Source organism: Vitis vinifera, chromosome 10, assembly GCF_030704535.1.
Source record: "Vitis vinifera cultivar Pinot Noir 40024 chromosome 10, ASM3070453v1".
NCBI lineage: Eukaryota > Viridiplantae > Streptophyta > Magnoliopsida > Vitales > Vitaceae > Vitis > Vitis vinifera.
Window position 1 is genome coordinate 19,097,783 of NC_081814.1, and position 27,980 is coordinate 19,125,762.

At 38.0% G+C, this 27,980-nt stretch overlaps 1 protein-coding gene across 1 annotated transcript; it reads right to left on the bottom strand.

Annotated features, from left to right (window-relative positions):
- Positions 1–311: 311 nt before the first annotated feature.
- Positions 312–27,980, bottom strand: LOC100242682 (uncharacterized). The gene is made up of 6 exons (XM_002270365.5): positions 27,649–27,980; positions 26,537–26,649; positions 11,032–11,142; positions 10,798–10,948; positions 10,085–10,356; positions 312–924 (listed from the first exon to the last, which is right to left on the bottom strand). The coding sequence occupies exons 1-6, from the start codon at positions 27,910–27,912 to the stop codon at positions 687–689; spliced, it is 1,149 nt and encodes a 382-aa protein (XP_002270401.3). The 5' UTR covers positions 27,913–27,980; the 3' UTR covers positions 312–686.

Genomic DNA, 27,980 nt, shown 5'->3' on the forward strand with positions numbered 1-27,980 from the left:
GAAAAACACTGTTTCAAGATGCATCTTCAACAAAAGTTGCATGTTTGAGTTATAAGGACAAAGATCGGCTGTGCAACTGAAGTGTCTCTTGAAGCAAGTTGCAGCAGCTCATGTTATTATTACAGATGAAAATAACAAATGAATGACCTGTGAAGGTGATTTCTATTGCTACTTGTAAAAAGAAAAAGTTATTTCTACTGCAATCGACCATAGATGACAACTAATTGAAACTCACTCGGACAGATCAAACACAGCATCATCTTCATTATGGTCGGTTAGTATAATGATGTAGTTAGGACTGGAAGTAGATATGTGACAGCACCAAAGATCCATGCAAAAAAAGACCAAACATCTTACACGAGTCTAGTTGGGCTGTGCTTGACAGCCCTTTAACCAATGACAAAATACATGTGCCTAGTTTGAGAGTGCTAGCAAGTATATCATTTCTATTAACATATTTCTCACATTCAGCTAAAGTGTGCTTAAGAGCTCATGCTTCTCCAGTCCTGCCTCAAGCCTCTTATACAGGTTATTGCGGGCTAGAAAGCCCACAAATAAAGAATAACAAGAACCATTTTTTACTAATGGACCTTGACTTTAACATCTTTCAGTTGGATTATCCGCACAGTATGCCCATGATGCATCATGTCCAAGCAAATTCTGGTGTGTGGATGCCAATGAAGATTCTAGCTGCCCAAAATTCTATCTGCCATGGGGGGAAGGTACTGTTTCCAGATATTGCCTGGAACTGATTGTGAGGGTCCATTGCCAAATCCAGAGCACATGTTTGTTGGTCCATCATACGGTATGATCATTATCTCCTTGCCAGTTCCTCTCCTTGAATGCCCAAGTAACCAAGAACTAGAAAGCTTGGAATATCTGCCATGGAGAGCTAATGCAATCGCTGGGTTTTTAGGACTGCTCCTGTGAAAGGTAAACCCATATAAGTCAGTGACAATATGGTAGGGCTACAATTCTGCAATCTGTTGGAACTGGAATGAATATTAAGAGAAGTGCATAATTGAATTCACAAAAATAATTAAAGGATGATAAAATAGGATAGATCATTTATTCAATGAGAGAATGACCTATGTTTTACCCAAACAAGTTCACAGAGGCCATGCTTGTTTCCTAAAAAATTTGAAGGAAATTCGAGGTAAAGAAAATAAAAAGAAAAGTAGAAAAAGAAAAAGTAAAGAAAAATAAAAAATAAATTTAGAGCCAATAAATTATTTTTATATGCTACTTCAAACTCATTTAACTTATTGTAATTTTTCTATATAAACATTAAATAATTTGAAAATACATAAACTACCCACTACTTTTAATTATATTTGATTTTCTTTGTATTTTCCATAGTAAAACTACACATGAGAAAATCATTCTCCTTAGCATTTTTTTCCTTACTATGTTGGAGAAACAAATATAGAATGAGCGAATTTTATACAAATTTGGGGTACAAACCATTTATGGGAACCCAAAAAAGTTCCAGTTATCATGTCGTAAATTGAAAGAATACAAGACTCAGATGTGTCTTGATTTTTTAAAATAATGAGAATAAAATCTACATGTAACTTAAGACTTCACGAGAGCTTACAAAGGCCCAAGTAGGGAGTTCTTTTGATAGCCAATTTCCTTAAATGGCCATCATGTCCTTTTCTTATACAAAAATTTAACTGAAGAAAGAGTGAAAGGGACAAGGATGGACAAGGACTAGCTCACAAAGGGAGGGAAACTAAAAGAAACCAAAGGAGAACAAAATAACTGTTAATATGTAAAATTAGAGGAATTTATGTCTTATGCTAGTTGGAGGATACCTCGTTATGCCACATTGTTTTTCTACCAATATATAAAGAAAGCCATATCTAGCAAAAATGAGTGCCTTAACACTTGCTTTCCCTCAATCTTTTTTCTCATATTTTTCCTTTTTACAACATGATATCAGGGCAAGTTTAAAGCCTAACTGCTATCAATCATAAACCCTAGCCACCAGCTCTACCAACCTAACCCTAGTAGCTTCCAACCCTAAATCTTCTGACCCAAGCCACTGCCTTACAAGCCAATTATTTTGCTGTCCATTGATTAGTTTTTTTGTTTTTTTTTTTTATTAGAAACAAAAGATGCATTAATTATGGATAAAAAGTACATGAAAAGGCAAAGGAGTCCTCACAATTACAAAAACTTAATCAAAATATGACTAAACTCCCCCACCATACAAGGAGACTAACGCAAAAAGATTTAGTCTACATGAGAATATAAATAGATATAATCTTCCCAAACCCAAACTAAGCTCCTTTCATTACTGTCCAAACCCTTTTGATCTACACATCAAATATCAATTGAGCTAAATAATATTGAAAGGAATGTTTTTAAAAGTGTCGGTATAGGAGGCCTAGAAAGAAGAATAAAAGGGAAGTAGATCCCAAATGTCTCTAGTGTCCTTCACTTTTCTCAAAGATTCTAGCATTTCTCTCTCGCCAAGCAATCCAAAGCAATTTGAGATAGATTTGCCAAAGGGTTTTCCCTATAATGGAGCTCCTGAAACCTTTATATGAAATGATCATCGTTTGCAAATACTCATACGCAAAACTCAATCCATCTTAGCTTGTCTAAATAGACTGTGTGAAAGACCTAGGATTATTAGACAATGTAGAAAGGGAAGGTCAACCATCTCTCCACTCCTCATACACAAAATGCATCAATAAGGACTTAAGATATTTGAAAGATCTTCTTAACTTTAGCAAATTGTTGGTATTTATCTTATTATGTGCCACTAGCCAAGCAAAGGTCTCAACCTTATATGACACTTTGAATTTCCATAAAAATTTAGCTAGAGAGAAATGGACTAAATTTGATATGGACAAAACTATTAAGAATTATTTTACAGAGAATAAGTTTAGAGGGGATAATGGCCAAACTCTTGCATCTTAGGCAGAAGAGACAAATGCACATGAGTCGAAGAGGACATGAGTCTTTTAAAGTCTTTATCAGTGATGTTATGACCAAAATTAAGGTTCTAAGAAAAAGATGAGTTGCTAAGAATAGATGATGTGGTGAGAGTTTTAACTATGAGAACTTTGTAAAGACTTGAAATTTATGAACACAAAGGTTGATTCCCTACCACAAATCTTCCTAAAAACAAATTCTCACCTCATCACCTACCACAAAGTAGGTGTGTGTAGAAAAAACCCGAAACACTTGTAGAATGGCCTCCCAAGAGCACCATTAGGATGCGAGCACCAGTAGAATGCGTCCTATAAATGCTCATAATAACCTAATGTCAAAGAGTAGAACCATCCCTAAGGAATCTCCAAAGCCTCTTCCCCGAGAGAGCATGATTTGTCGAAGAAATCTTCCCAAATCCTAAACCTTCAGAATCCTTAGGCCTACACACTAGGTCTTAACTAATAAGATGATATTTTTTTCCCTCCCTAACCTCTAACTAAAAAAAATCTCTTTGCAATTTCTCAATCTTTCAAGTGGCTGATGTTGAAATCTTGAAAAAAAATTAAGAAATAGCTACGGATGTGAGACAAGCATGAATGAATTAGAGTTATTCTATCCCTAGGGACAAAAAACCGTTTTTCCACTCATCCAATCTCCTTGACAAAAAACAAATCATACCCTGGCCAACTACTAGGACAAGTTTAGACCAGCTTAGGCAAATCAAGTTGAGTCTTCCATTAATAATGGTCCTGAAAATCAAATTGCAGAAACTGAACTTGATGTCAGTGGTAAAGATTTACTGATTAATCCAACTATCATGCTATCTCATACAGGTACTCATGCTTTTCTCACCACCATTAACTCTTCCTTACCGTGGATTACTGATTCAGGAGCTTGACATGTAGCTAGTAAGTTCCTTATTACAATATGAAAAATCAATAAAAAAGTCATTTTTTACTCCAGCGGATAAATTTTCTTCTATCATTTTAAGGGAGAGTGTTCCACCCAATACCTTCTTTCGCTTTTCAATTAAGTTCATCTTCTACATTCCACACTTTATCTTCTTCCCATTAGCTAATTAACTAAAACCTTAATTGTTCTATTACATTTTTCCCCTTTTTGTCTTATTTTGTAGAATATCCACTGATAACTGACAGAGGACTTGAGCATGATTCACTAAACGACCTGAGACCTCAATGTTCCTTCTCTACAAGACAAGCCCAATAAGAAGATTTCTAGCATTGCTGATATAGAACAACCCTAGGATGGTTTGCCTACAATCAAATAGGTGGGGTAGGGGTTTTATTTTTTTAGGGTTTAAGGAGAGGAACAAGAGGTAAAGTTTGTGGTAGAGAAAAATAAAATAAAAAATATAGAGAAAGAAGATACAAGGAAGAAGAGATAGAAATCTTAGAATCTTATTAATGTCTTTTAGGAATCTCACCTAAAAAAAAAATCAATGGAGTCTCACCATTAGAATTGCAACACTTGCAAAAAAACTAATATTATTTAATCATCAATCAATTACTTTGGTTTACGTCAATTAGCCTTATTTATAGGCTTCTTTAAGAAACCCAAAGTCTATTAAGATTCTAATAACCTATTCTGACTCTAATTCTAATTCTCCTATGACCTAATTAGCCATTCCTAATTTGACTCCAATAAATACTAATCTTAATTTAATTCTAACTAATTATAATCTCAATTAAAGTTTATTTATGTCTTTCCTTACCTTTCTTGAACACACTTTAAATGGTTTTCCCAATTTCCCCCATCAATTGTTAACCTTTCTTCTTTGATTACTCCTATCCATGTTTGTTGGGTCTATACTAAGTCTGAGAGAAAACTAGAGTGTGAATCATGTGAACTTTGGAAGCATCATACATTTGTTTTCCTTCTTAGTTCAATGAGATAAGTGTAAGTCTTTTTTCTTGTGATTCATCCTAATATCTAGGGTCCCTATCAAATCCCAAATGCTCAAAGGTTCTTATATTTTGCACGTTTTGTGGATGACTATTCTAAGATTACATGGGTTTTTATATTAAAAAAGGAGAACCAAGGTACCACATACATTCCAAACCTTTTATAATGAAATTAAAAAAGAGAAAAAAGAAAAAAGATAATCGGTTTGAGATCTCTATTTGCACTACTCGTTCCAATAATGTTTTTAAATTTTTTATTCTACCCCATAGTATTGTTCACAAAATCTCATGTGTATAGACCCTAACAAAATGAACTTGTAGAAAGGAACAATAATTACTTACTAGGAATTGCACATACAATTACATTTCACATTAAAACACCAAAATATTATTAAAGGTATGTTTTTTTTCACTGCTCATTACCTGATGAACCAATCACCATCAGCAAAGTTAAATAACCAAACCCCTTACTCTATTTTATTGTCTAATTTCCCATTATTTTCATTTCCACTAACATTGATTAATTGTGTTTTCTTTTTCTATAATCTTCATCCACATCAAGACAAATTCTCTCCTCATTCCATTAAATGCATTTTTCTTTGATATTCCTAAAAAACAAAAAGGTGGCAAGCTTTCATCCTAATATCTAGGGTCCCTATCAAATTCCTAATGCTCAAAGGTTCTTATATTTTACGTGTTTTATGGATGACTATTCTAAGATTACATGGGTTTTTAAATTAAAAAGGAGATCCAAGGTACCACATACATTCCAAGCCTTTTATAATGAAATTAAAAAGAAAAAAGAAAAAAAAAAAAAGAGATAATCAGTTTGAGATCTCTATTTGCATTCTTCATTCTAATAATGCTTTTGAATCTCAAATTTTTATTCTACCCATAGTATTGTTCATAAAATCTCGTGCGTATAGACCCTAACAAAATGAACTTGCAAAGAAGAACAATAATTACTTACTAGAAATTGCTCATACAATTACATTTCACATTAAAATACCAAAATCTTATTAGAGGTATGTTATTTTCATTGCTTATTACCTGATGAACCAATCACCATCAGCAATGTTAAATAACCAGACCTCTTACCCTATTTTATTGTCTAATTTCCCATCATTTTCACTTCCACCTACAACAATTAATTGTGTTTGCTTTTTCCATAATCTTCCTCCACATCAAGACAAATTCTCTCCTCATTCCATTACGTGCATTTTTATTTGATATTACTGAAAAACAGAAAGGTAGCAAGCATTTTGATCCCATTACCAACAAATTCTTTGTGAGTGTCAATGCTACGTTCTTTGAAAACACTCCTTATTCTCTTATTTAGGTTCTTTAGATGATAAGTTGTGTAATTCATGTTCTCCAATTCTTCTTCTCATACATAGTGTTTCAAATACTTCATAACCCCATCCCCTTGCATGTATATCAGAGAAGGAAAGTGTTTTGCAAGTAGTGGGTCAAAATCAATCTCAGCTTCCTACTCAATTAGAGTCTCCAGTGGCAAATCCTACCATCTATTTCTCTAGTTCCTTTTATTTCATGATTCTATACTTCCAATTGCTTTCAAAAAAGGCAAATGTACCTACACTCATTATCCTTTGATAAATTATCTTCTTCATTCAAATGCTCTACTCTAGCTTTCTCCCATAACTTACTAGGAAGCTCTTAGCTACATCAAGTAGAAACAAGCCATGAACAAGAGACAAGTGTCCTTACCAATCATGGCACTTGGAAGCTTGCTTATTTGTCACAAGGTAAAGACACCGTTGGTCGCAGGTGGGTCTATGTTAAAAAGTACCAGCCTAATGGAACCATTAAACAACTCAAGGCTAAATTAGTAGTAAAAGGATACACAAAGACTAATGGATAGATTGCTTTGAAACTTTTTCTCCTATAGTTTGCATTAATTCTGTTGGTATTCTAATATTTTTTGTTGTGAATTTTGCCTGAATATCATATCAACTGGATCTGAAAAATGTCTTTTTGTAAGGAAATGTGAATGAGGAAGTGTAAATGGAACAACAACCTAGGTTTGAGCATGGAGAGTGGTGAAATGGTAGATCATATCTTATTACATGCCCATTGAATGGGGCCTTGGCATAGACTATTCAGCTTGGTTCATACAGATTGGATTCCTCTTAGGAGTGTATGTGAAATGAAGATTATTTCATATAAAGGATTGGGAAATACTAGTAGAGGCAAGGTGTTGTGGTAGTTTGCTTGTCTTGCTCTAGTGTGGGTTATGTAGCAGGAAAGAAATGCTAGGTTTTTTAGGACAAGGCAAAAACTTCAAAGGGTCTTTGGAAAATAATTCATTTCTTAGCCTCCTTTTGGGCATCTTGCACCACAACTTTTAAAGGTGTTCCCCTTAATTTGATCCAACTTGAATGAATGTTGGTGTGTAGTTCCAAGGGTGTGGGCTAGCAATGATAGATTATTTTTTATGTATTCCCACATGGGACATGGTTTGCGGAATCTCATAGTTGTATAGATTCTTAAACTTTGAGGTTTTTGCTTTCTTTTTGTGTACTTATTGGAGGATCTCTCATCCTTCTTTGTACTTATTTTTACTTACCATAATATACTATACTGTTGTTTCTCATAAAAAATAAAAAAACCTAGAGTTGTTGCTCAAGGGGAGTTGGAAAGGGCCATTTATGTCTTAACAATCATCAAGAGCCTGCTTTGATAAGTTAAGCGATGTACTTTGTTAGAAAGTCACACGATCATAGGATTTTTTAGTTAAGGAAACTATGTAAATATAGAATCCCATGTATAGTCAATTGTATTAATATCAATCCTTGATTGTAAGGATTTATATGGTAGTTTCTCTTTTCATTTTTTAGCAGCAGCTATATATATATAAGACTAGACCTGTAACTTGAATTAAATTTAGAAAAAATCAATCATTCTTTCCACATGGTATCAGAGCCCTAGGCTTACTAGAGTTTTTTCGTTGCCTTCTGGTATGGAATTTCTTTTTGTTCAAGCAATTCTTTTGCTTCTTTATTGCTGGTTATGTCGCATTCTTCTGTGATTTGTTATTCCCGGCTTTTATGGTTTTCCTGTTTTTCTGTCGATTGATTTTGTTTCCTTTCCCTTCTTGCTGATTGGGTCTCTTGAATTTTTTTCCTAGAAATCTTTTTCTTCTTCTATCATATTCCCTCCTATTTTTCCGTCCTATTTTTCCCTTCTCATCTTCTATCCTTTCTCAAAGAACTATTTGCCATGTCTGAGGTGTTCGAAGCCAAGTCCTAGGCAGGGATGAGTTGCTATCTTTGAATAAGACCATCTCTACGATTCGAGCAGAAGAAGGAATGCGAGGGGTGATGATTGAATCCCAAGCAGCAGATGGCTCGGCTATGGTCTCAAACGGGAATCTGACAATGCTTCCCAATGGTGGACCAAATCAGGTTTTCAGCTATGAGAATGGCAAGGCGGATTTTTCCGAAGTAGACAACAAAGAAAATCATTGGTGCAATTACTGTAAAACCAGGCCATGAAAAGGATTGTCACTAGAAATTACATGGAAAACCACCTAATTTTGGGAAGAACCGAAATAGTAAAGGCAGATAACAAGGTCAATAGGGGCAGGCTCATCTTTTTGCTACTCAACCAAGTGATGAAAGTTCCCAAGACACTAGAGAGTTCTACAAAGAAGAGAATCAAAAACTAAGAAGCTTGCTGGGAACTCTGGAAAAACCCTCGAGTGATTGCTCATTGGCACTCGCAGGTAAGTCTCTTATCTCTCATGTGTTAAGTGCTTCAAATATTAATTTTCCAAACTCTTAGGTCCTTGACTCAGGAGCAACAGACCACATGACAAATTCTTCCCTCAAATTTAGTACCTACAGTCCATGCCCTAGTAATAAAAAGATTGCAACAGCTGATGGGTCATTGACTATTGTTGTTGGTCAAGGTGAAATTAAAATACAGACTTCCCTAGTCTTGAAAAATGTTTTACATGTTTCTAAATTGTCTACCAATCTTGTTTCAATCCATAAACTTGGTTTCATGGAGGAGTAAGAAACAAAATGTAGTGCCAAGACCCAATGCTAAAGCAAAGTACAAAATAATGGCCCAAACAACCTATGAACTCGTGTGGATCAAGAATCTTCTACAGGAGATTGGTTTCTCACTTGATAAGTCCATGACAATATATTACAATAATAAATCCCACTTATAGCTAGTAATCCAATCTTTCATGAGAGAACCAAGCATATTGAAGTGGATTATCATTTTATTAAGGAAGCTGTTATGAGCTAGAAGGTAGCAGTCCCTTATAGAAGTCAACAGATCAAGATAGAAATATATTAGATAATGCCTTGGAAATGTGTCTTCTCAAACAAGTGTTCTAATCAAGGCCCTTGGAACATCCTTGTCCCAGCTCGAGGGGGAGTGTCAATGTTAATATCCAGGAGTGCTTATATATTTATGTCTGCTATCAGCTAAAGAGATTACTTTGTATCTCTAGATTATTTTTTATCAATAAATAGAGAGCCATCTAGCAATAGGGAGTGGCCTCACTTTCTTTCACCCTTTTTCCTCTTCACATTATTCTCTTTTCAACAACAATAAAAACCCAAAACCCTCAATAACCACATGTAAGAAGCATAGCAATGCTCTTCAACCTCAACTGTAGAAACTTGTTTTTTGCCAAAAGAAAAAAGGGACCAAGAAAATAATTCACTCTTTGCTATCAGAATATGGAACCCAGTTAAAGAAATAAGCTTATTGTCAAAGAAATAAGCTTACCACCTTGTTCTTGAATCCTAATTACTAAAAATTACTTGATCTAACACCATGCGCCCATGTCAATCCAACCAGAACATGTTTTCACAAGCCACTTATTGCCTTCACATCTGTTCCTCACTCATACCCCATTGCCAGCACAAACCTATAAAATAATTGCAAGCCCATAAAAATTCCACATGTTGCAGGTGAGACAAGGGTAATTTTTATCATTTCATGACTAGGATTTCATATGCCATTGTAGGAAATCCTTCCAAGCTCTTGATGGTAAAAGTGATTACCAGCATGCACAACAGACTTTCAAGTGAAAAATCTTATTGAAAACAAAGCTTCCATGGTTCCTTGGCAGCCACAAAGTAAAACAATAAGAGTGGATCCAAATTTTATATGACAAACAAAAAGGCAAAAAAAGACCACAAAACTGCAAAATAAATAAGCGGTGAATACCAAACCTTTCACTCCAGTTCAGAACTTTGCTCCACCATAGGATGGCTTCCACAAGATCTTTATCCAATTTCCTAGGATCGATTAAAAGTATACTAGAGTCGGGCATACAAGCCTTCATTGCATAAGGTGTCCCAGATATCCAAGATTTTGAAGCTGTCCTCTGAATAGCAGCTAAGACCTCTGAATTAACATAATTATCCAATCTTTTAGAACAGTCCTCAATAACTGCAACAGCATAACTGGTCAAGTTAGCCTCAAGAAGTTCTTCAACCCTTCCCTGCAATAAATCAAGTAGAAAGTTGTCAATCATGTAAACTTTGGAATGGATTCTTATCAGCTAAGACCTCCTTGCCCAAATTATCAAGTACCGTGACATTCAATTTTTAGCCAACAAACTAATATAATTCTTCTGGTCAAAGTAATTTAAAGAGAAAAATCACGGGTATCTAGTTTCCCTGTATTTTTTACCAAGAATTTGAATGCTGGAGAAGGCACAAAATTTTGTGTGGAACTGCATTATCTAATCATACCTCCTATTTCAAGCACAAGTTTATGTTCAAAAATATATTTATAAGAACTTTTTGCTCTTTTTTTTTTTCATTTTCAAGAAATTAAACTTCATTTGTCAGTGGTTCAATGTGACATTCAGTCCACCAGCTAAGAGGTTCAGGAAACACAGAAAGAATCACAAACAATAGCAATATATTGGGTAACCAACCTTTACAATAACATTTGGTGAGATATATATGAACTTGCCCCATGACCTGTGGATGGTCGGTATAACAAAAGGTACTATTTCCTCAAAAGAGCGGCCAGCATACACTATACCAGAATTAGCAGTCCTAACTTTCTCTTTAACTTCCTCTTGCCTGCACTTTTTTTGTAATTACATTAATTTACAAACACTAAGCTGGAGTTTTTGAGTGATCCAATTAAACATGAAATGGCTTACCCAAAAATTTCAAGGTCTGAATGCGGAAATAACACCTTCAGTTTAAAATAGGATACTTTGTCATCATGCCCTTCAGGTATAAAGAAATGGAAATGAACTTTATCTGGATATCTAAAAACAATATAAAAGAGATCAACTCAGTTAAAAAGTATAGAACTCCCATGGCAACACCCAGAAAAGTTCTAGCAATTCTAAATTTCTAAAAAGATTTTTAGAGAAGGCCTTCTTTATTATTTACTGGTAGGAAGAGAAGCAAAACTCTACTTATTATAAAATATTATTGTTTCTTGAAACATATTGATGTTATGCCCTATTTTGCATTCACTAAACCCTTCTTTCTCAAAAATATTTAGCATTCATTAGACATTCCTTTGGAAATATAATACATCAGAATGTATATAACAAAAAAACCCTTCATTGAACTAAAATGCAGAAAAAAGAATGCCTTCAGTGACCCCACGTACTTGGCCTTTGTTTAGTTGAGAATTGTGTTTGTGTTGGACAACCCTATATATTTGCCCTAGAATTACCCTGCACTAACGGCTACTCAACATATACATTTTACAAAAGGAGACATGATAGAGACAAGTGGCTGTTGAGCTGTAAATAGAATAGGAGAATTATTTTCCTATTATGTTAGTTTCCTATTTCTGTAAATAGATAGTTTTATGATTTAGGAATAAGTTAGTTTAGGAATAAGTTAGTTTCCTATTATGTCTCTTGTTTCCTATTTCTTCTCTTGTAATATCTTATATAAACTGTGTGTATAGTCAATCTAATATATAAAACTTATTATTTTTCATCCCATATTTCGTGTTATAGTATCAGAGCTGTAGATTTTTAAGACTTGAGCATCATTCTGGCCTTCATCGCCATTTTTTTGGCCTTCATAGCTAGATTTTTTTATTCACGTGTTCTTTTACCAACCTTCGTTGTTACTGGTTTTTTTGTTTCACGATCTGCCTTAATTCCCAAGAGATCAGGTTTTTTCGTGGAAGATGTCGGAGGTTGCAGAGACAACTACTACAGCACAATCGGAGAAGATTGTTTGATCTCAACAACCTGGGGAATTGCAAAACATTCAGGCTGCGTATAGTCTAGATGGAAAAAATTACCTTAAATGGTCTCAACTTGTTTGCACTGTGCTGAAAGGGAAAGGGAAGATCAGCCATCTTATGGGTACAGGGCTGAAACCAGGAGATCCCCATTTTGAAGCATGGGATGAAGAAGATTCTATGATTATGGCGTGGCTGCAGAATTCTATAACTCCTGAGATGCGACACATGTATGTTCTTGGCTACAGCTAAGGATATTTGGGAAGCAATCCAACAGACGTATTCAAAAGCTAGAGATGTGGCTCAAGTATATGAGGTTAAGGTGAAAACGATTGCTGCAAAACAGGGAAGTAAAATAATTACTGAATATGTCAATCAATTGAAAGTTGTGGCAAGAACTTGATCATTATAGGGTGATAAAAACCAAATGTCTTGAGGATGCCGTTGTTCTAAAGGATTTCGTTTGAACAAGATAGAGTCTATGATTTTCTTGTTGGGCTTAACCCAGAATTTGATCAAGTGAGAATCCAGATTCTTGGCAAGCAGGAGGTTCCATGCTTTAATGAGGTGGTGGCACTGATTCGAGGAGAGGAAAGCCGAAGTAGTGTTATGCTTGAACCACAAACCTTGGATGGATCAGTCCTAGTTGCAAAAACAGAATATTCAAAGCAAAGAAAGAATGATCTGCCTAAACACTTAGGTAGAGACAATCAGTGGAAGGAGAACAAGGACAATCTCTGATACACCTTTTGCAAGAAACCAAGGCACACAGAAGAGAAGTGTTGGAAGCTGAATGGTAAACCACCAAGTCATGAATGGGGAAACCGTGGAGGGTAGCAAAGCCCTTAAGCACACATGGCAGAGCAACCCAAAACTGAGGAAAATTCAGCAACAGGCGGGTTCAATAGTGAAGAAATGGAGAAGCTGAGAAGCTTGTTGGGACAAACCTACTAGAACTTGTTTTTTGGCTCTTTCAAGTACACCTTCACTCTCTTTTTGCATCAATGTCTCACACAGGGTTTATGATGACTCTTGGATAATAGACTCCAGTGCCACAGACCATATGACCTCCAAATCTCAACTTTTCCATACCTATACCCCAAGCTCAAGTAACAAGAAAATTACAGTGGCCAATGACTCTTTAGCTACCGTTGCAGGTTTCAAAAACATATACATCACACCTACCCTTATTCTTAAAAATGTCCTCCATGTACCAAAATTGTCAGCCAACCTTGTTTCCATTCAAAAGCTTACCCTCGATGCGGCACTTAGACAAGTTAAGACAATTGATCTTGCTAAGTCAGTCTTACCCTCGATGCTTAGCTCATTAGGTTAAGATACACACGACTTAGAAGTTTTAGAAGGCGTAGTAGGCAACACTTGAAGAAATGGGAACTTTATTGCTCTCAAAGGATGCTTACGGGTGCTTAGAAGCTCACTTGCTTGGTACCAAACGAGGGTCTCACCTATTTATAGCCAACTTAGGAAGTCTCTAGAACCTTGGAGGGTTCCTTACAAATCAAGAATATTCTAGATGCTCCTACACTAGTCTATGTACAAGGCTATATAGAAGATGACTTTGGAAGACTCTAGAACACCCCACACTGGTCCAAGGGTTACTAGCCAAGTTAGGCATCTCTAAAAGCTTCCACACTCTTCCCTTGTAGCTAAGTGTAGATGGCTCTAAGGGTCTCCACAAGCTTCCTGCATCCTATATAAGCCCATGGGGAGGGTCATTTGGAGCATGTAGTGACACTTTGCTCACCTAACACATCACATCGGGAGCAAGTGATATGGGAACTACATTCTCGATGGGCAATTGGTCATTTTAGGAGAGATAAAACAACTACAATGACAGAGGTTGCTTTTTATTGGCTAAGTTTAAAAAATGATGTAGCTAAGAATGTTTCTAAAGGCTAAAAATCAATCTTCACAAAAACAAGCTGATTCTAGTGGGGGTGGTTCCTAATTTTGAGGACTTGGTTAGGGTGTTGGGCTGCAAAGTAGGTTCTCTTCTCTCTTGTTATTTGGGTCTGCCTTTGGGAGCTGCTTTCAAATCATCTCAGGTTTGGGATGTAATGGAGGAGAGATTTCAAAAACGGCTCGCTTTGTGGAAGAGACGGTATTTGTCCAAAGGAGGAAGGTTGACTTTGGTAAAGAGCACTCTTTCTAGCCTCCCAATTTACTTTATGTCGTTATTTATCATTCCTCGCAAGGTGAGCCTAAGGTTGGAAAAGATTCAAAGAGACTTCCTTTGGGAGAAAGGAGCTTCTCAAAGTAAGTTGCATTTGGTGAATTGGTCTATTGTTTGCATGGAGAAAAAGAATGGGGGCTTAGGTATTAGAAACCTTTCTAGGCTGAATAAGGCTCTTCTTGGAAAATGGTGTTGGAGATTTGCTTCCGAGCAAGATTCTTTATGGAAACAAGTGATTGTAAGGAAATTTGGAGAGGAAGAAGGACGTTGGTGTTCTGGTGCTTCAAGGGAGAGTCATGGAGTGGGGCTTTGGAAGGCGATTAGGAACGGGTGGATAGAGTTTAGCAAAAGGGTGGCTTTTAAGGTGGGGGATGGTAGTAGAGTGCGATTTTGGAAGGATAGGTGGTGTGGAGAGGATTCTTTGGAAGAGCCTTTTCCAAGTTTGTACTCTCTTGCCTCCTCCAGGGATGCTTGGGTAGCTCAGTTATGGGATCAGTTTGGGAATTTAGGTCATTGGAACCCTGTATTCACAAGACTTAACAATGATTGGGAGATGGAAGAGGTGGAAACTTTTTTCAGTAGGTTACATGGTCATGCGCTTAGAAGGGGTGATGAGGATGTCATGTTTTAAAGGGTTTCAAAGAAAGGTTTCTTTACAGTTAAGTCTTTCTTCTCATCCCTAGTTCCATGCATTGGTAGAGAGTTCCCTTCAAGCTTAGTTTGGAATCCTTGGGTTCCAAAGAGAGTCAGCTTTTTTGCTTGGGAGGCTATTTGGGGAAGAATTCTAACTATGGATCAACTAAAAAGGAGGGGTTGGGTCTTACCAAGTAGGTGCTATTTGTGTAAAGCGGATGAAGAATCAGCAAATCATGTGCTTATTCATTGTCCCAAGGCAGTTATGATTTGGCACCTTATTTTTGCTCTTTTTGGTGTTCATTGGGTTTTGCCCAATTCTATCAAGGAACCCATTCTTGGTTGGAACAGCACCTTTGTTGGAAAGAAAAGAAAAAATGCGTGGAATGCAACCCCTTTATGTTTATTTTGGACTTTATGGAAGGAAAGAAATAAAAGAATCTTTGAAGATACTGAATTAGCGGATCAAGCTATTTTACGGTCTTTTTTGTACATGTTTTCGGATTGGGTTAGGGTGCATGTAGATTGTACTGCATGGTCCATTTTCGATTTCGTTGATTGGTTAGGTTGTAAGTAAGGGATTTTTTTGCTTTTTTCTTCTTCCTTTGGCCTTGTTGCCTTGTATACTTCGTGTATACTTTCAGGTGTACTTCAGGCTTTCTTAATACAATTGCTTTTACTTATAAAAAAAAAAAGAATGTTTCTAAATGTTGCGCATGCCAACTATCAAAGGGTTGGAAGAAAAATACAGGGTTGTACATGCCACTCCCTATGCCAAATGAGCCATGGCAAGACCTAAGCATGAACTTTGTCCTCCGTTTGCCACAAACTTTCAAGGGACATGATTCCATATTTGTCATGGTAGATCGTTTCTCTAAAATGGTGCACTTTATCCCATGTTCAATGACTTTTGGATGTTTTCCATGTTTCGTAACTCTTCTTTAAAGAAATTGTTTGACTTCATGGTTTGCCTAAGACTATTGTTTTCAAGTGGGATGCAAAGTTTATGAGTTATTTTTTAAGAAGCTTATGCAAGATGCTGAACACAAAGGTGAAGTTTTCCTTTGCTTTTCACCCTCAAACCAACAGTTAAACAGAAGTGAACCGAAATTTGGGTGATCTACTTTGTTTCCTAGTTAGGGAACATGTTACTAATTGAGATCAGATTCTTCCAATGGTTGAGGTTGCATACAACAGTTCAACAAACAGATTTGTAGATCACAACCCCCTTGAGATCATGAGTGGCCTACTTTCTTAGAAAACTATTGATTTAATTCCATTACCAATGTAGGCACGACCAAGTGTTGAAGCTAATGCTTTTAGCAAACATATAAATGACATACATGATGATGATCGAAGGAAAATTGCTATCAGCAATGAGAATTACAAAGCACATGTTGATTTGAAAAGAAAGTTTGCTGATTTTAAAGAAGGAGATATGGTTATGGTAAGTATAAGGCCAAATAAGCTGCAATTAGATCAAATAAGCAGCCAAGAAGTTGAGAACCTGGAGATTCCCTTCTTTGAGGAAGAAGTAATTGCTATCAAAAGATTCAAACTGAAAGGCTGATATTGGGAGGCTGCAATTAGATCAAATAAGCCGCCAAGAAGCTGAGAACCTAGAGATTCCCTTCTTTGAGGAAGAGGTCCACTCTGCTTTGATGGATATGAATGGAGACAACGCCCCAGGCCCGAATGGCTTCACAATGGCTTTTTGGCAAAACTGTTGGGAATTTGTAAAAGAGAAAGTCATGGAAATATTTAAGGAGTTCCATGAACAAAGCTCTTTTTTAAAGAGCCTCAATACCACGTTTCTGGTTCTAATACCAAAGAAAGGAGGGGTTGAGGACCTTGGGGATTTTAGACCTATAAGCCTAGGGGGGCTGTAGAAATTGATGGTTAAGGTGCTAGCTAATAGGCTCAGGAAAGTGATTGGAAAAGTGGTCTCCCCTGATCAGAATGTTTTTGTGATGGGTAGACAGATTTTGGATGTCTCCCTAATAGCAAACAAGGTGATTGATTCTTGGCAGAAAAGAAAAGAGAAAGGGCTTATATGTAAATTGAATATCGAAAAAGCATATGACAACATTAATTGGCAGTTTTTTATAAAGGTTATGCAAAAGATGGGGTTTGGGTCAAAGTGGTTGGAATGGATGTGGAGATGCATCTCTATAGCTAAATTTTTAGTTTTGGTTAATGGGGTGCCAGCAAGCTTCTTTCCGAGTACCAAGGGGCTTCGTCAAGGAGACCCCCTATCTCCTTACCTCTTTGTTATGGGAATGGAAGTGTTGAGTGCTCTCATTAGGAGGGCTGTTGAGGGGGGCTTCCTTTCAGGGTGCAGAATCCGGGGAAGAAGGTCGGATTTGAATATTTCCCACCTTTTTTTTGCTGATGATACAATTGTTTTCTATGAAGCAAAGAAAGAGCACCTAACTCACTTGAGCTGGACCTTATTTTGGTTTGAAGCCGCGTCAGGTTTAAGGATCAATTTGGCCAAAAGTGAAATCTTCCCAGTTGGTGAGGTGGAAGAGGTTGATGTGATGGTAGTGGAGTTAGGGTGCAAGGTGGGTTCTTTGCCTTCTTCTTATTTGGGACTTCCTTTAGGGGTTCCTAACAAGACTCTCTCTGTGTAGGATGGGGTGGAAGAGAGAGTGAGGAGGAGACTTGCGCTTTGGAAACGTCAATATATTTCCAAAGGCAGGAGAATCACTCTCATAAAGAGTACGATGGCTAGTATGCCCATTTATCAAATGTCTCTCTTTCGAATGCCCAAGGTAGTAGCAAGAAGGTTAGAAAAATTACAAAGAGGCTTTCTTTGGGGAGGGGGAAACTTGGAGAGTGTTGAAATAATGCCAAAGTTAGGACTTTAATTTAGGAATAAAAAAGGAGAGATCATTTAGGATATTTCCTTATGATTTAGTTTCCTAATTTTAGGAGAGAATTAAGCTAGATTGATTGTTTCTTATTCAGTCATTTGTGTATATATACGTGTATGGTGTGTACCGATTCATTATCAATAAAGGAGTTCAGAAATTCTTCATGGTATCAGAGCCAGTTTTCTGAAACCCTAATCCCTTCTGGCCACCTCTTATTCAGGCCATCACTCATTCCGGCCAAATCTTTCTGGCCATATCTCAATCCGATCATCTCTCTCTCTCTCTCTCTCATTCCGGCCATCAGTCCCTGTTCTCAGAGCCAAGGGAGAAAACACTTTCCAGTCAGTCGAATAGTCGTCAGAAAACACTCACCGCCGGCAACTTTTCCGGTGAACTTTTCCGGTGAACTTTTCCGGCGAACTTTTCCGGCGAACTTTTCCGGCGAACTTCCGGCGACGGTTTTTTTCTACACCGCAAGGAGCGCCTGGAGGAGATCTCCAATTTGTCCCAAAGCACCGGAACCAGAAACCCATCCACGCGCCGCCCACGCGCGTTTTTCCGACTGGCGACTGCATCTCACGCACCGGCGCGTGAGGGCGCGTGAGCCACTTTCCGGCGACGCGCTTCCTCCTCCAGGCTCGCCTGACGCCGACCAGCCACCCTTCCTACCTGTTTGTGCAATCCGAGCCCTGCACGTGCCTCTTTTGGGGTTCTTTTGCTTCCGCGGGCCCTCTGATCAGATTTTCCGGCGTCCTTCGGCTATTTTTTCTCAACTCCAGTCCCTGCACGTGCCTTGAAAAGTGTTCTTCTACCTTTCCGGTCCATGACAAAATACGGAATGGCATCATCACAAGTATCCAGCGTCATGTCACCAGAATCAGGGGGCAGATCTGAAATTCCAAACCTTGGTGGCAATGATTCCTCTCCTATTCTCATCACAGGACACAAATTAAATGGCCATAACTATTTACAGTGGTCACAATCTGTGTTGCTGTTCATTTGCGGTAAAGGAAAGGATGAGTACCTCACTGGAGAAGCAGTCATGCCAGAAACTACAGAACCGGGTTTCAGGAAGTGGAAGATTGAAAACAGCATGATCATGTCATGGCTTATCAATTCCATGAACAATGACATAGGCGAAAATTTCTTGTTGTTTGGGACTGCAAAGGACATATGGGATGCAGCCAAAGAAACTTACTCAAGTTCTGAAAATACTTCAGAACTGTTTCAGGTTGAATCAGCTCTACATGACTTCCGCCAAGGAGAGCAGTCAGTTACTCAGTATTACAACACACTCACAAGGTATTGGCAGCAACTTGACTTATTTGAGACTCACTCATGGAAATGTTCGGATGATGCAGCAACATACAGGCAAATTGTGGAACAAAAGAGACTGTTCAAGTTCTTCCTAGGACTAAACAGGGAATTGGATGATGTTAGAGGCCGAATCATGGGCATTAAACCCCTGCCAAGTCTCAGGGAGGCTTTTTCAGAGGTTAGACGTGAAGAAAGTAGAAAGAAAGTGATGATGGGATCAAAAGAGCAACCTGCCCCAACATTGGATGCCTCTGCCCTTGCGGCTCGGTCATTTAATAGTAGTGGTGGAGATCGTCAGAAACGGGATAGGCCTTGGTGTGATTATTGTAAGAAACCAGGCCATTATAAGGAGACTTGCTGGAAGCTTCATGGCAAACCTGCTGATTGGAAACCAAAGCCACGGTTTGACAGAGATGGCAGAGCACACGTGGCTGCCAACTCTGAGAGCACCTCTGTTCCCGAGCCGAGTCCATTCAACAAAGAGCAGATGGAGATGCTACAGAAATTATTAAGCCAAGTTGGCAGTGGCAGTACTACCGGTGTAGCCTTCACTGCTAATCGAGGAGGAATGAGGCCGTGGATAGTAGACACAGGTGCTTCTGATCACATGACAGGAGATGCTGCCATTCTTCAAAATTACAAGCCAAGTAATGGTCATTCATCCGTCCATATTGCTGATGGTTCAAAGTCAAAAATTGCCGGGACAGGTTCTATAAAACTTACTAAAGACTTATATCTTGACTCTGTCCTCCATGTTCCAAACTTGGATTGCAATCTTTTGTCCATTAGCAAATTGGCTCATGATCTCCAATGTGTTACTAAATTCTATCCAAACTTGTGTGTTTTTCAGGACTTGAAATCGGGGAAGATGATTGGCAGTGCTGAACTGTGTTCCGGGCTCTACCTCCTTTCATGTGGCCAATTCTCCAACCAAGTCTCTCAAGCAAGTTGCGTACAGTCTCAGAGTATGTCAGAGTCTTTCAATTCTGTGTCAAATTCTAAGGTCAATAAAGATAGTGAGATTATAATGTTACACTATCGCCTTGGTCATCCTAGCTTTGTTTACCTTGCAAAATTGTTTCCCAGATTATTTATCAATAAAAATCCAGCATCTTATCACTGTGAAATTTGTCAGTTTGCAAAGCATACTCGAACAGTATATCCTCAAATCCCATACAAACCTTCGACTGTTTTCTCTCTAGTACATAGTGATGTGTGGGGTCCCTCCCGGATAAAAAATATTTCTGGCACTCGATGGTTTGTGACATTCGTTGATGATCATACTCGGGTAACATGGGTTTTCCTTATGAAAGAAAAGTCAGAGGTCGGGCACATTTTTCAAACCTTCAATCGTATGGTTCAAAATCAATTCAATTCCAAAATACAAGTCCTCAAGTCAAATAATGCAAAGGAATACTTTACTAGTAGTCTCAGTGCTTATCTTCAAAATCATGGCATTATCCACATAAGTTCTTGCGTTGACACCCCACAACAAAATGGGGTGGCCGAACGCAAGAATAGACATCTCTTGGAGGTTGCCCGGTGCCTTATGTTTTCCTCTAATGTTCCAAACTATTTCTGGGGGGAAGCTATTCTCACAGCTACCTATTTGATTAACCGTATGCCATCCAGAGTGCTTACCTTTCAATCCCCACGTCAACTTTTCTTAAAACAGTTTCCTCACACCCATGCCGCCTCTTCTGATTTACCACTCAAAGTATTTGGTTGTACGGCATTCGTTCATGTGTATCCTCAAAATCGTAGCAAATTTGCTCCTCGAGCAAATAAGTGCATTTTTCTAGGGTATTCTCCAACCCAAAAAGGGTACAAATGCTATTCTCCAACCAACAAAAGATTTTACACCACCATGGACGTCTCTTTCTTTGAACATGTCTTCTTCTATCCCAAATCTCATGTTCAGGGGGAGAGCATGAATGAACATCAAGTTTGGGAGTCTTTTCTTGATGGTGTACCTTCTTTTCACTCAGAGTCACCAAATCCTTCCCAATTCGCGCCCACTGAGTTGTCCACACCCATGCCGCCATCAGTTCAGCCAGCCCAGCACACAAATGTTCCTTCTCCCGTGACCATCCAGTCTCCCATGCCTATTCAACCTATAGCCCCACAACTTGCTAATGAGAACTTACAAGTTTACATCAGGAGGAGGAAAAGACAGGAATTAGAGCACGGATCACAGTCAACATGTGGCCAATATATTGACTCCAATTCAAGTCTTCCTGAAGAGAACATAGGTGAGGATAGGGCTGGAGAGGTGTTAATTCCCAGCATTGATGATTCTACTTTGCCAATTGCATTGAGGAAGGGTGTTAGGAGATGTACAGATCATCCAATTGGGAATTATGTTACGTATGAAGGGTTATCACCATCTTACAGAGCATTTGCTACTTCTCTTGATGATACTCAGGTTCCCAACACAATACAAGAGGCATTAAAAATTTCAGAATGGAAGAAGGCAGTACAAGATGAGATTGATGCACTTGAGAAGAATGGGACGTGGACTATCACAGATTTGCCGGTTGGGAAGAGGCCTGTGGGGTGCAAGTGGATTTTCACCATAAAATACAAAGCAGATGGATCAGTCGAAAGATTCAAGGCTCGTTTGGTAGCTAGAAGGTTTACACAATCCTATGGGATAGACTATCAGGAGACTTTTGCTCCTGTTGCAAAACTGAACACTATCAGGATCCTTCTCTCATTGGCTGTCAATCAAGATTGGTGCTTGCAACAACTGGACATAAAAAATGCGTTTCTAAATGGGGACCTAGAAGAGGAAGTCTACATGGAAATACCACCTGGTTTCGAAGAAAGTATGGCAAAGAATCAGGTTTGCAAACTCCAAAAATCATTGTACGGCCTTAAACAATCTCCTCGAGCCTGGTTTGATAGATTCACAAAAGCAGTCCTGAAGCTGGGCTACAAACAAGGTCAGGCTGATCATACTCTATTTGTCAAGAAATCTCATGCCGGGAAATTGGCCATATTGATAGTCTATGTCGATGATATTATTCTATCTGGAAATGATATGGGGGAGTTACAGAATTTGAAGAAGTATTTGTCAGAAGAGTTTGAAGTTAAAGACCTTGGAAATTTGAAATATTTCCTTGGTATGGAAGTGGCTAGATCAAGGAAAGGAATCGTAGTCTCTCAAAGAAAATACATACTCGATCTTCTTAAGGAGACCGGTATGCTTGGATGCAAACCAATTGATACTCCTATGGATAGTCAGAAGAAACTTGGTATCGAGAAAGAAAGTACACCGGTAGACAGGGGGAGATATCAGCGGCTTGTCGGGCGCTTGATTTATCTCTCACACACTCGGCCAGATATTGGCTTTGCAGTGAGTGCTGTAAGTCAATTCATGCACAGCCCCACTGAGGAACACATGGAAGCAGTCTACAGGATTCTTAGATATTTAAAAATGACACCAGGGAAAGGCCTATTCTTCAGAAAGACAGAGAACCGTGACACTGAAGTATACTCAGATGCGGATTGGGCAGGAAACATCATTGACAGGCGGTCCACTTCCGGATATTGTTCTTTTGTCTGGGGAAATCTTGTTACCTGGAGGAGTAAGAAGCAATCAGTTGTAGCCAGAAGTAGTGCAGAAGCTGAGTACAGAGCTCTTGCACAGGGAATCTGTGAAGGGATTTGGATAAAAAGGGTTCTTAGTGAACTGGGACAAACGAGTTCATCTCCAATTCTGATGATGTGTGATAATCAGGCAGCTATAAGCATAGCAAAGAACCCCGTGCATCATGACAGGACCAAGCATGTTGAGATTGACAGACACTTTATCACAGAGAAGGTGACTAGTGAGACGGTCAAATTAAACTATGTTCCTACCAAGCACCAAACCGCAGACATCCTCACCAAAGCTTTACCTAGGCCTAACTTCGAAGACTTAACTTGCAAGCTGGGATTATATGATATATATTCTCCAGCTTGAGGGGGAGTGTTGAAATAATGCCAAAGTTAGGACTTTAATTTAGGAATAAAAAAGGAGAGATCATTTAGGATATTTCCTTATGATTTAGTTTCCTAATTTTAGGAGAGAATTAAGCTAGATTGATTGTTTCTTATTCAGTCATTTGTGTATATATACGTGTATGGTGTGTACCGATTCATTATCAATAAAGGAGTTCAGAAATTCTTCAGAGAGGAAAGCCCACTTAGTTAATTGGGAGGTGGTTTGTGCGGATAAGGAGAAGGGTGGGCTAGGCTTAAGGAAGCTAGCTCTCTTGAGTAAGGCCTTGCTTGGCAAATGGATATGGAGATTTGCTTGAAACAAGGAAAATCTTTGGAAGCAGGTGATTTCGGTAAAATATGGGCAAGAGGGCTTTGGTTGGAGGACAAATAAGGCTAATGGGGCGTTTGGAGTAGGGGTTTGGAAGGAGATTTTGAAGGAAACAAATTGGTGCTGGGAAAATATAGTGTTCACAATTGGAAATGGCAATAAAATCCGATTCTGGACTGACCATTGGTGCGGCCGTACAGCGCTGTCCCAAACTTTCCCACAATTATTTGTCATGGCTACACATAGGAACGCCATGGTGGAGGAAGTTTGGGACCAGAATTTCGGTCAGGGAGGTTGGAATCTAAGATTCTCTAGAGCTTTTAATGATTGGGAATTGGATTTGGTAGGAAATTTGCTCCATGTCTTGAGGAGCTATAGGCTAACTTTGGAGGATGACTTAGTCTCTTAGAAGGGTGGAAGAAACGGGCAGTTTGGAGTTAAGGAAGCGTACAATTTATTGGTTAACCCCAATGACACCGCCTTCCCGAAGAATTGCATATGGGTGGATAGAGTTCCAACCAAAGTCGCTTTCTTTGCTTGGGAGGCTACGTGGAAGAAGGTGCTTACGTTAGATAAGCTCCAATAAAGAGGGTGGTAGCTCCCTAATCGTTGTTTTTTATGTGGTTGTGAAGAAGAAACTGTAAATCATATTCTTATATACTGTATAATGGTTAGAGTTCTTTGGGAAATCGTCTTAGTTTTGTTTGGTGTTCAGTGGGTCTTTCCAGAAACTGTAAAAGAGGTCTTATTTAGTTGGAGGGACCCTTTTGTGGGAAAAAAAAAAGGAAAAAGATTTGGAAATCCATCCCGTTGTGCATTTTTTGGACGGTTTGGAAGGAGAGCAATAAGCTAGCCTTTAGGGGGGGTTCTTTAGCAATTCAGAAACTCAAAAATTCTTTTGTCTGTAATTTATGGAGTTGGGCTAAATTGTATATTGGAGAGGAGTCGCTTTCTCTTATAGGCTTCTTGGAGTGGTTAGCATCCACTTAAGGGTTGATGAGGCTTTTGGTTTTTTTCTTATCTTGTTTTTGAGGTTTTAGCTACCCTGTATACCCCTTGTATGCTTTGTGGTTGTTTGTCTTTTGTTATTATATTCTTTGCTTATTTATCAAAAAAAAAAAAAAAGGCCAAAATGACATCCTAAAGGTGTCTATAAGAAAATTTACTCAAAGAATGTTGGTCCATACAAAGTGCTCATAAAAATTACCTCCAATGCTTATTTTCTTGATTTGCCAAAAAAAATATGGGCATTAGCAACATTTTCAACATTGAGGACCTCACCCTATGATCTGATCCTGAAGATGCTATAAATAACGATGGCCCAAATGTTGGCTTACCCTAGCTCCTCGATTAAAGGAGCAAATTGAAGATGTTTTTTATCACCAAATTGTTTCAACTAGAAGAAGGGGCTATCAAAAGTATCTTATCAAATGGATAGGGAGGCCACTTTCAAATTGCACATGGATCATAGATAGAGAATTCCAACAATTGAATCATGACCTTTATGAGAGATTTTATGTCTTCCACAAGTCAGGGTCAAGTTTTCCTAAGTCGAGGGGAGTTGATGGAGACGAATAACAACCACGTTTAAAAGTTTACCAAAGACGCAAGGGAATGGACTCCAAGGCCCAAGCTTTAATTTGCCATTCCCTAGATTATAATAGGCTTAGCTGGGATCTTATATAATTTAATATGGATTCAATCTTGAAGTATTTTCCAAAAATCACATTATAGGCCTAATGGCCCTAATCAATGGCCACAAGTTACTATTTTCAATCATTAATATTGTCGTATTCCGAGAGTCTTTAATGTAGTCTAGCAGAAAGTCCAAGGTTTTGTTATTTCCAAGTTGCATTACTACTATGTGACTAGTTCCAAGGAATTATAAGCCCCTAGAGAAGTTCTATATGGTAGTTGATCTATCTTCTGAAAAGAAATCAATGAATGAACAATTAAATTTCCGGCAGCCACTATTTTCTTCGTGTGATGCAAAGAGCACTTGGGTTTGAAGCCTAAAAGTTTCTAGGAGTGATTCCTATGGTTCGCTCAATTACACTACTACTCCTTGCATCTTACTTTCATGTCCTGTATCACTATGTAACATTTGCATACAGATAAATTTTCATTAAACAATCAGTATTCCTCAAAAATTTTAAAAAATCATCACTCAGATGAGCACCATAAAATTTGGTGAACAAAGTTTGATGCATGCATGTGATACATGCTTCACCAGTCATCCAAGTTCTATTTACGACACAATCTGGTATATTATGACAAACAAACAGGACAGTCATAGATGCATAAATTGCTTACCTCCTTTGCTGATTGTCCAATTTAATCATTTATTTGAAAAGTTTATATTTGCATAAATACCAAAAAAACATTCAACTCAACATTGCCTAAGCATGATATTTAACTGGTAAATCATGCAAGCCATAGCCTTAAGGAAATGCTTAGCAGGAATCTCTAAAGGACTAAATTAGACGGGCTTAAAAGGCACTAAGCTGATAGCATGATGTTTCCCAAGCTGAATATCCACTCCAATAAAAAGAAAATAATAATAATGTATGAGAAACTTGCAGGAAAAATTTTAAGAAGAGAAAAAATGAAGTAAAAGGCTTCATTTGAATCTCATAAGGAGCAAAGACAAGTAAAGGAAAATAACGACAATTACTTTGAGTGGCATTGCTATTTTACTTTCTCTTCTTGTTATTTAGTATGTTCAAGTGGAGCCTATGGCTCTGTTGGGCTCCCAGAAGCTGTACAGTTAAGGAAGAGGAAACAAAAAGGGAAAGAATGGAAAAGGGCAAGGAAACAACCATAAGTTTGAGCCCTATGAATTTTTCTCACACTCTTGCCTCAGCCTTCCTCATGATTTTTAGAAATAAGCTTGGAGGTTTCAAATATATAAAAGTACCTCCTAAAATCCATCAGTGATGTTTTCCATCAACCAACAACATAAACTAATATTCCTTAAAGTATTTTTTTTCTTCCACTGTTTCCTGAGATCCAAACAAAATCTAAAGAACCCAAATTTACAGGAAAGAAAATCAAGCAGCTGCTGGATATGTGTATGACATGACAAATGTATGAGAACAAATTGTAAAACTTGAACCTGGAGTTCGATAGAGTTGAATTGGCAAGAACCACCAGCACTCTAAGGTCTAAACAATCCATCCAAGAGACAATGTGTATTTTACCATCCTCAGAAGCGACAGACCTGCTAAACTATAAACACAACAGCATTGTTAGCCCATAAGGTTCACTAGAGAAAAATAAATATATATCAGATGATGCTTTCTCCTTTTTCTCATTCTTTTGATCTGTTTGGTCGCTGAGAAAAATTTAGGAAAAAAAATAATTCAAATGAAATTTTTGAATCCCTTAGTCTGAGCTTTTGGAAATTATTTTTCATGTTGTCTATTGAAAGAAACAATGAAAAGACAAGTAGGAGCTTGAAAATTCTGTCTTTTCTTTCTTTCTTAAGTCTTCTTAGCAACAGAATAACCACTCAAGAAAACAAATTAATATCAGAAGCTGCTCTCCCTTTCTCTCTTACTCTGTTTGGTTGCTTAGAAATATGTACGGCGACATAAAAGATGAAAGTTTATTTCCTTTTCTAGCATTAATAAAAACATAATCCTTTGTTCAAAAGAGTACAGTACAACAATTTAGGTTTATTTGAGTTTGATTTTTTCAAACAACTAGAAATAATAAGAGAGACAAATCTAAGCTTCAATATTTTCTTTTGTGTTGTTTAGGCATCCAAGAAAGCTAAAGAAAAAGTTAAATACAACCATCAAAGTTATCTTTCCTATTCTTTTCTTTCTTTCTTTCTTTCTTACATTTTCTGAGGAACCAAACACAGGCCAATGCCAACAATTTTGGATTCCTGTTCAAGATTTTAAATATTATGTTTTAAGTTATTTCAGAATCCCGAACAGAGAACGGGACAATAATAGCCTAAGAGCCCTTAAAGCGGTAAAGGGTTAGGGAGGGTTATGGAAAGTTCCAGGTTCAAGTCCCAGTGGGTAAAAAAAAAAAAAAAATGATCTATCAAAAACTCAATAAATAAACGTAAGCTTCAGAGTTCCCCTGTCTGCCCTTTTCCATTCTTTTATTTTATTTTCTAGATAACCAAACAGAATACCCGATTACAAAAAATAAGAATAAAACTAAACTTATAGAAAATATAAAAAGAAAGTGCAAGGTTCAAAAGGGACTCACAGAAGAAGAAACGGGAGAACCGGAGTCAAAAGGGACCCATTTTCGGAGAGGATCGGAGGGATGGCGAAAATGGGTTGCAGGCAGGAACTGCAGCAAGCCCAAGAAAACGACGACCACAAAAGCCAGGAGCTGGGCAATGGGTCTGGGGTTGGGAGACGCATCGACTGGCGGTGTGGGAGGTCCGGGAGGGCTGACCGAGGTGGAAGCTTGGTGGGGCCTTCTGTAAGTGGCTGAAGACCTTGAGAATATTGGCGAAGATGACATTGACTCCCCTTCTCTGTCTCTAATTTGCAAGTGGCCAAGAATTTGGGGGTCTAAGAATTTCGGAGTTA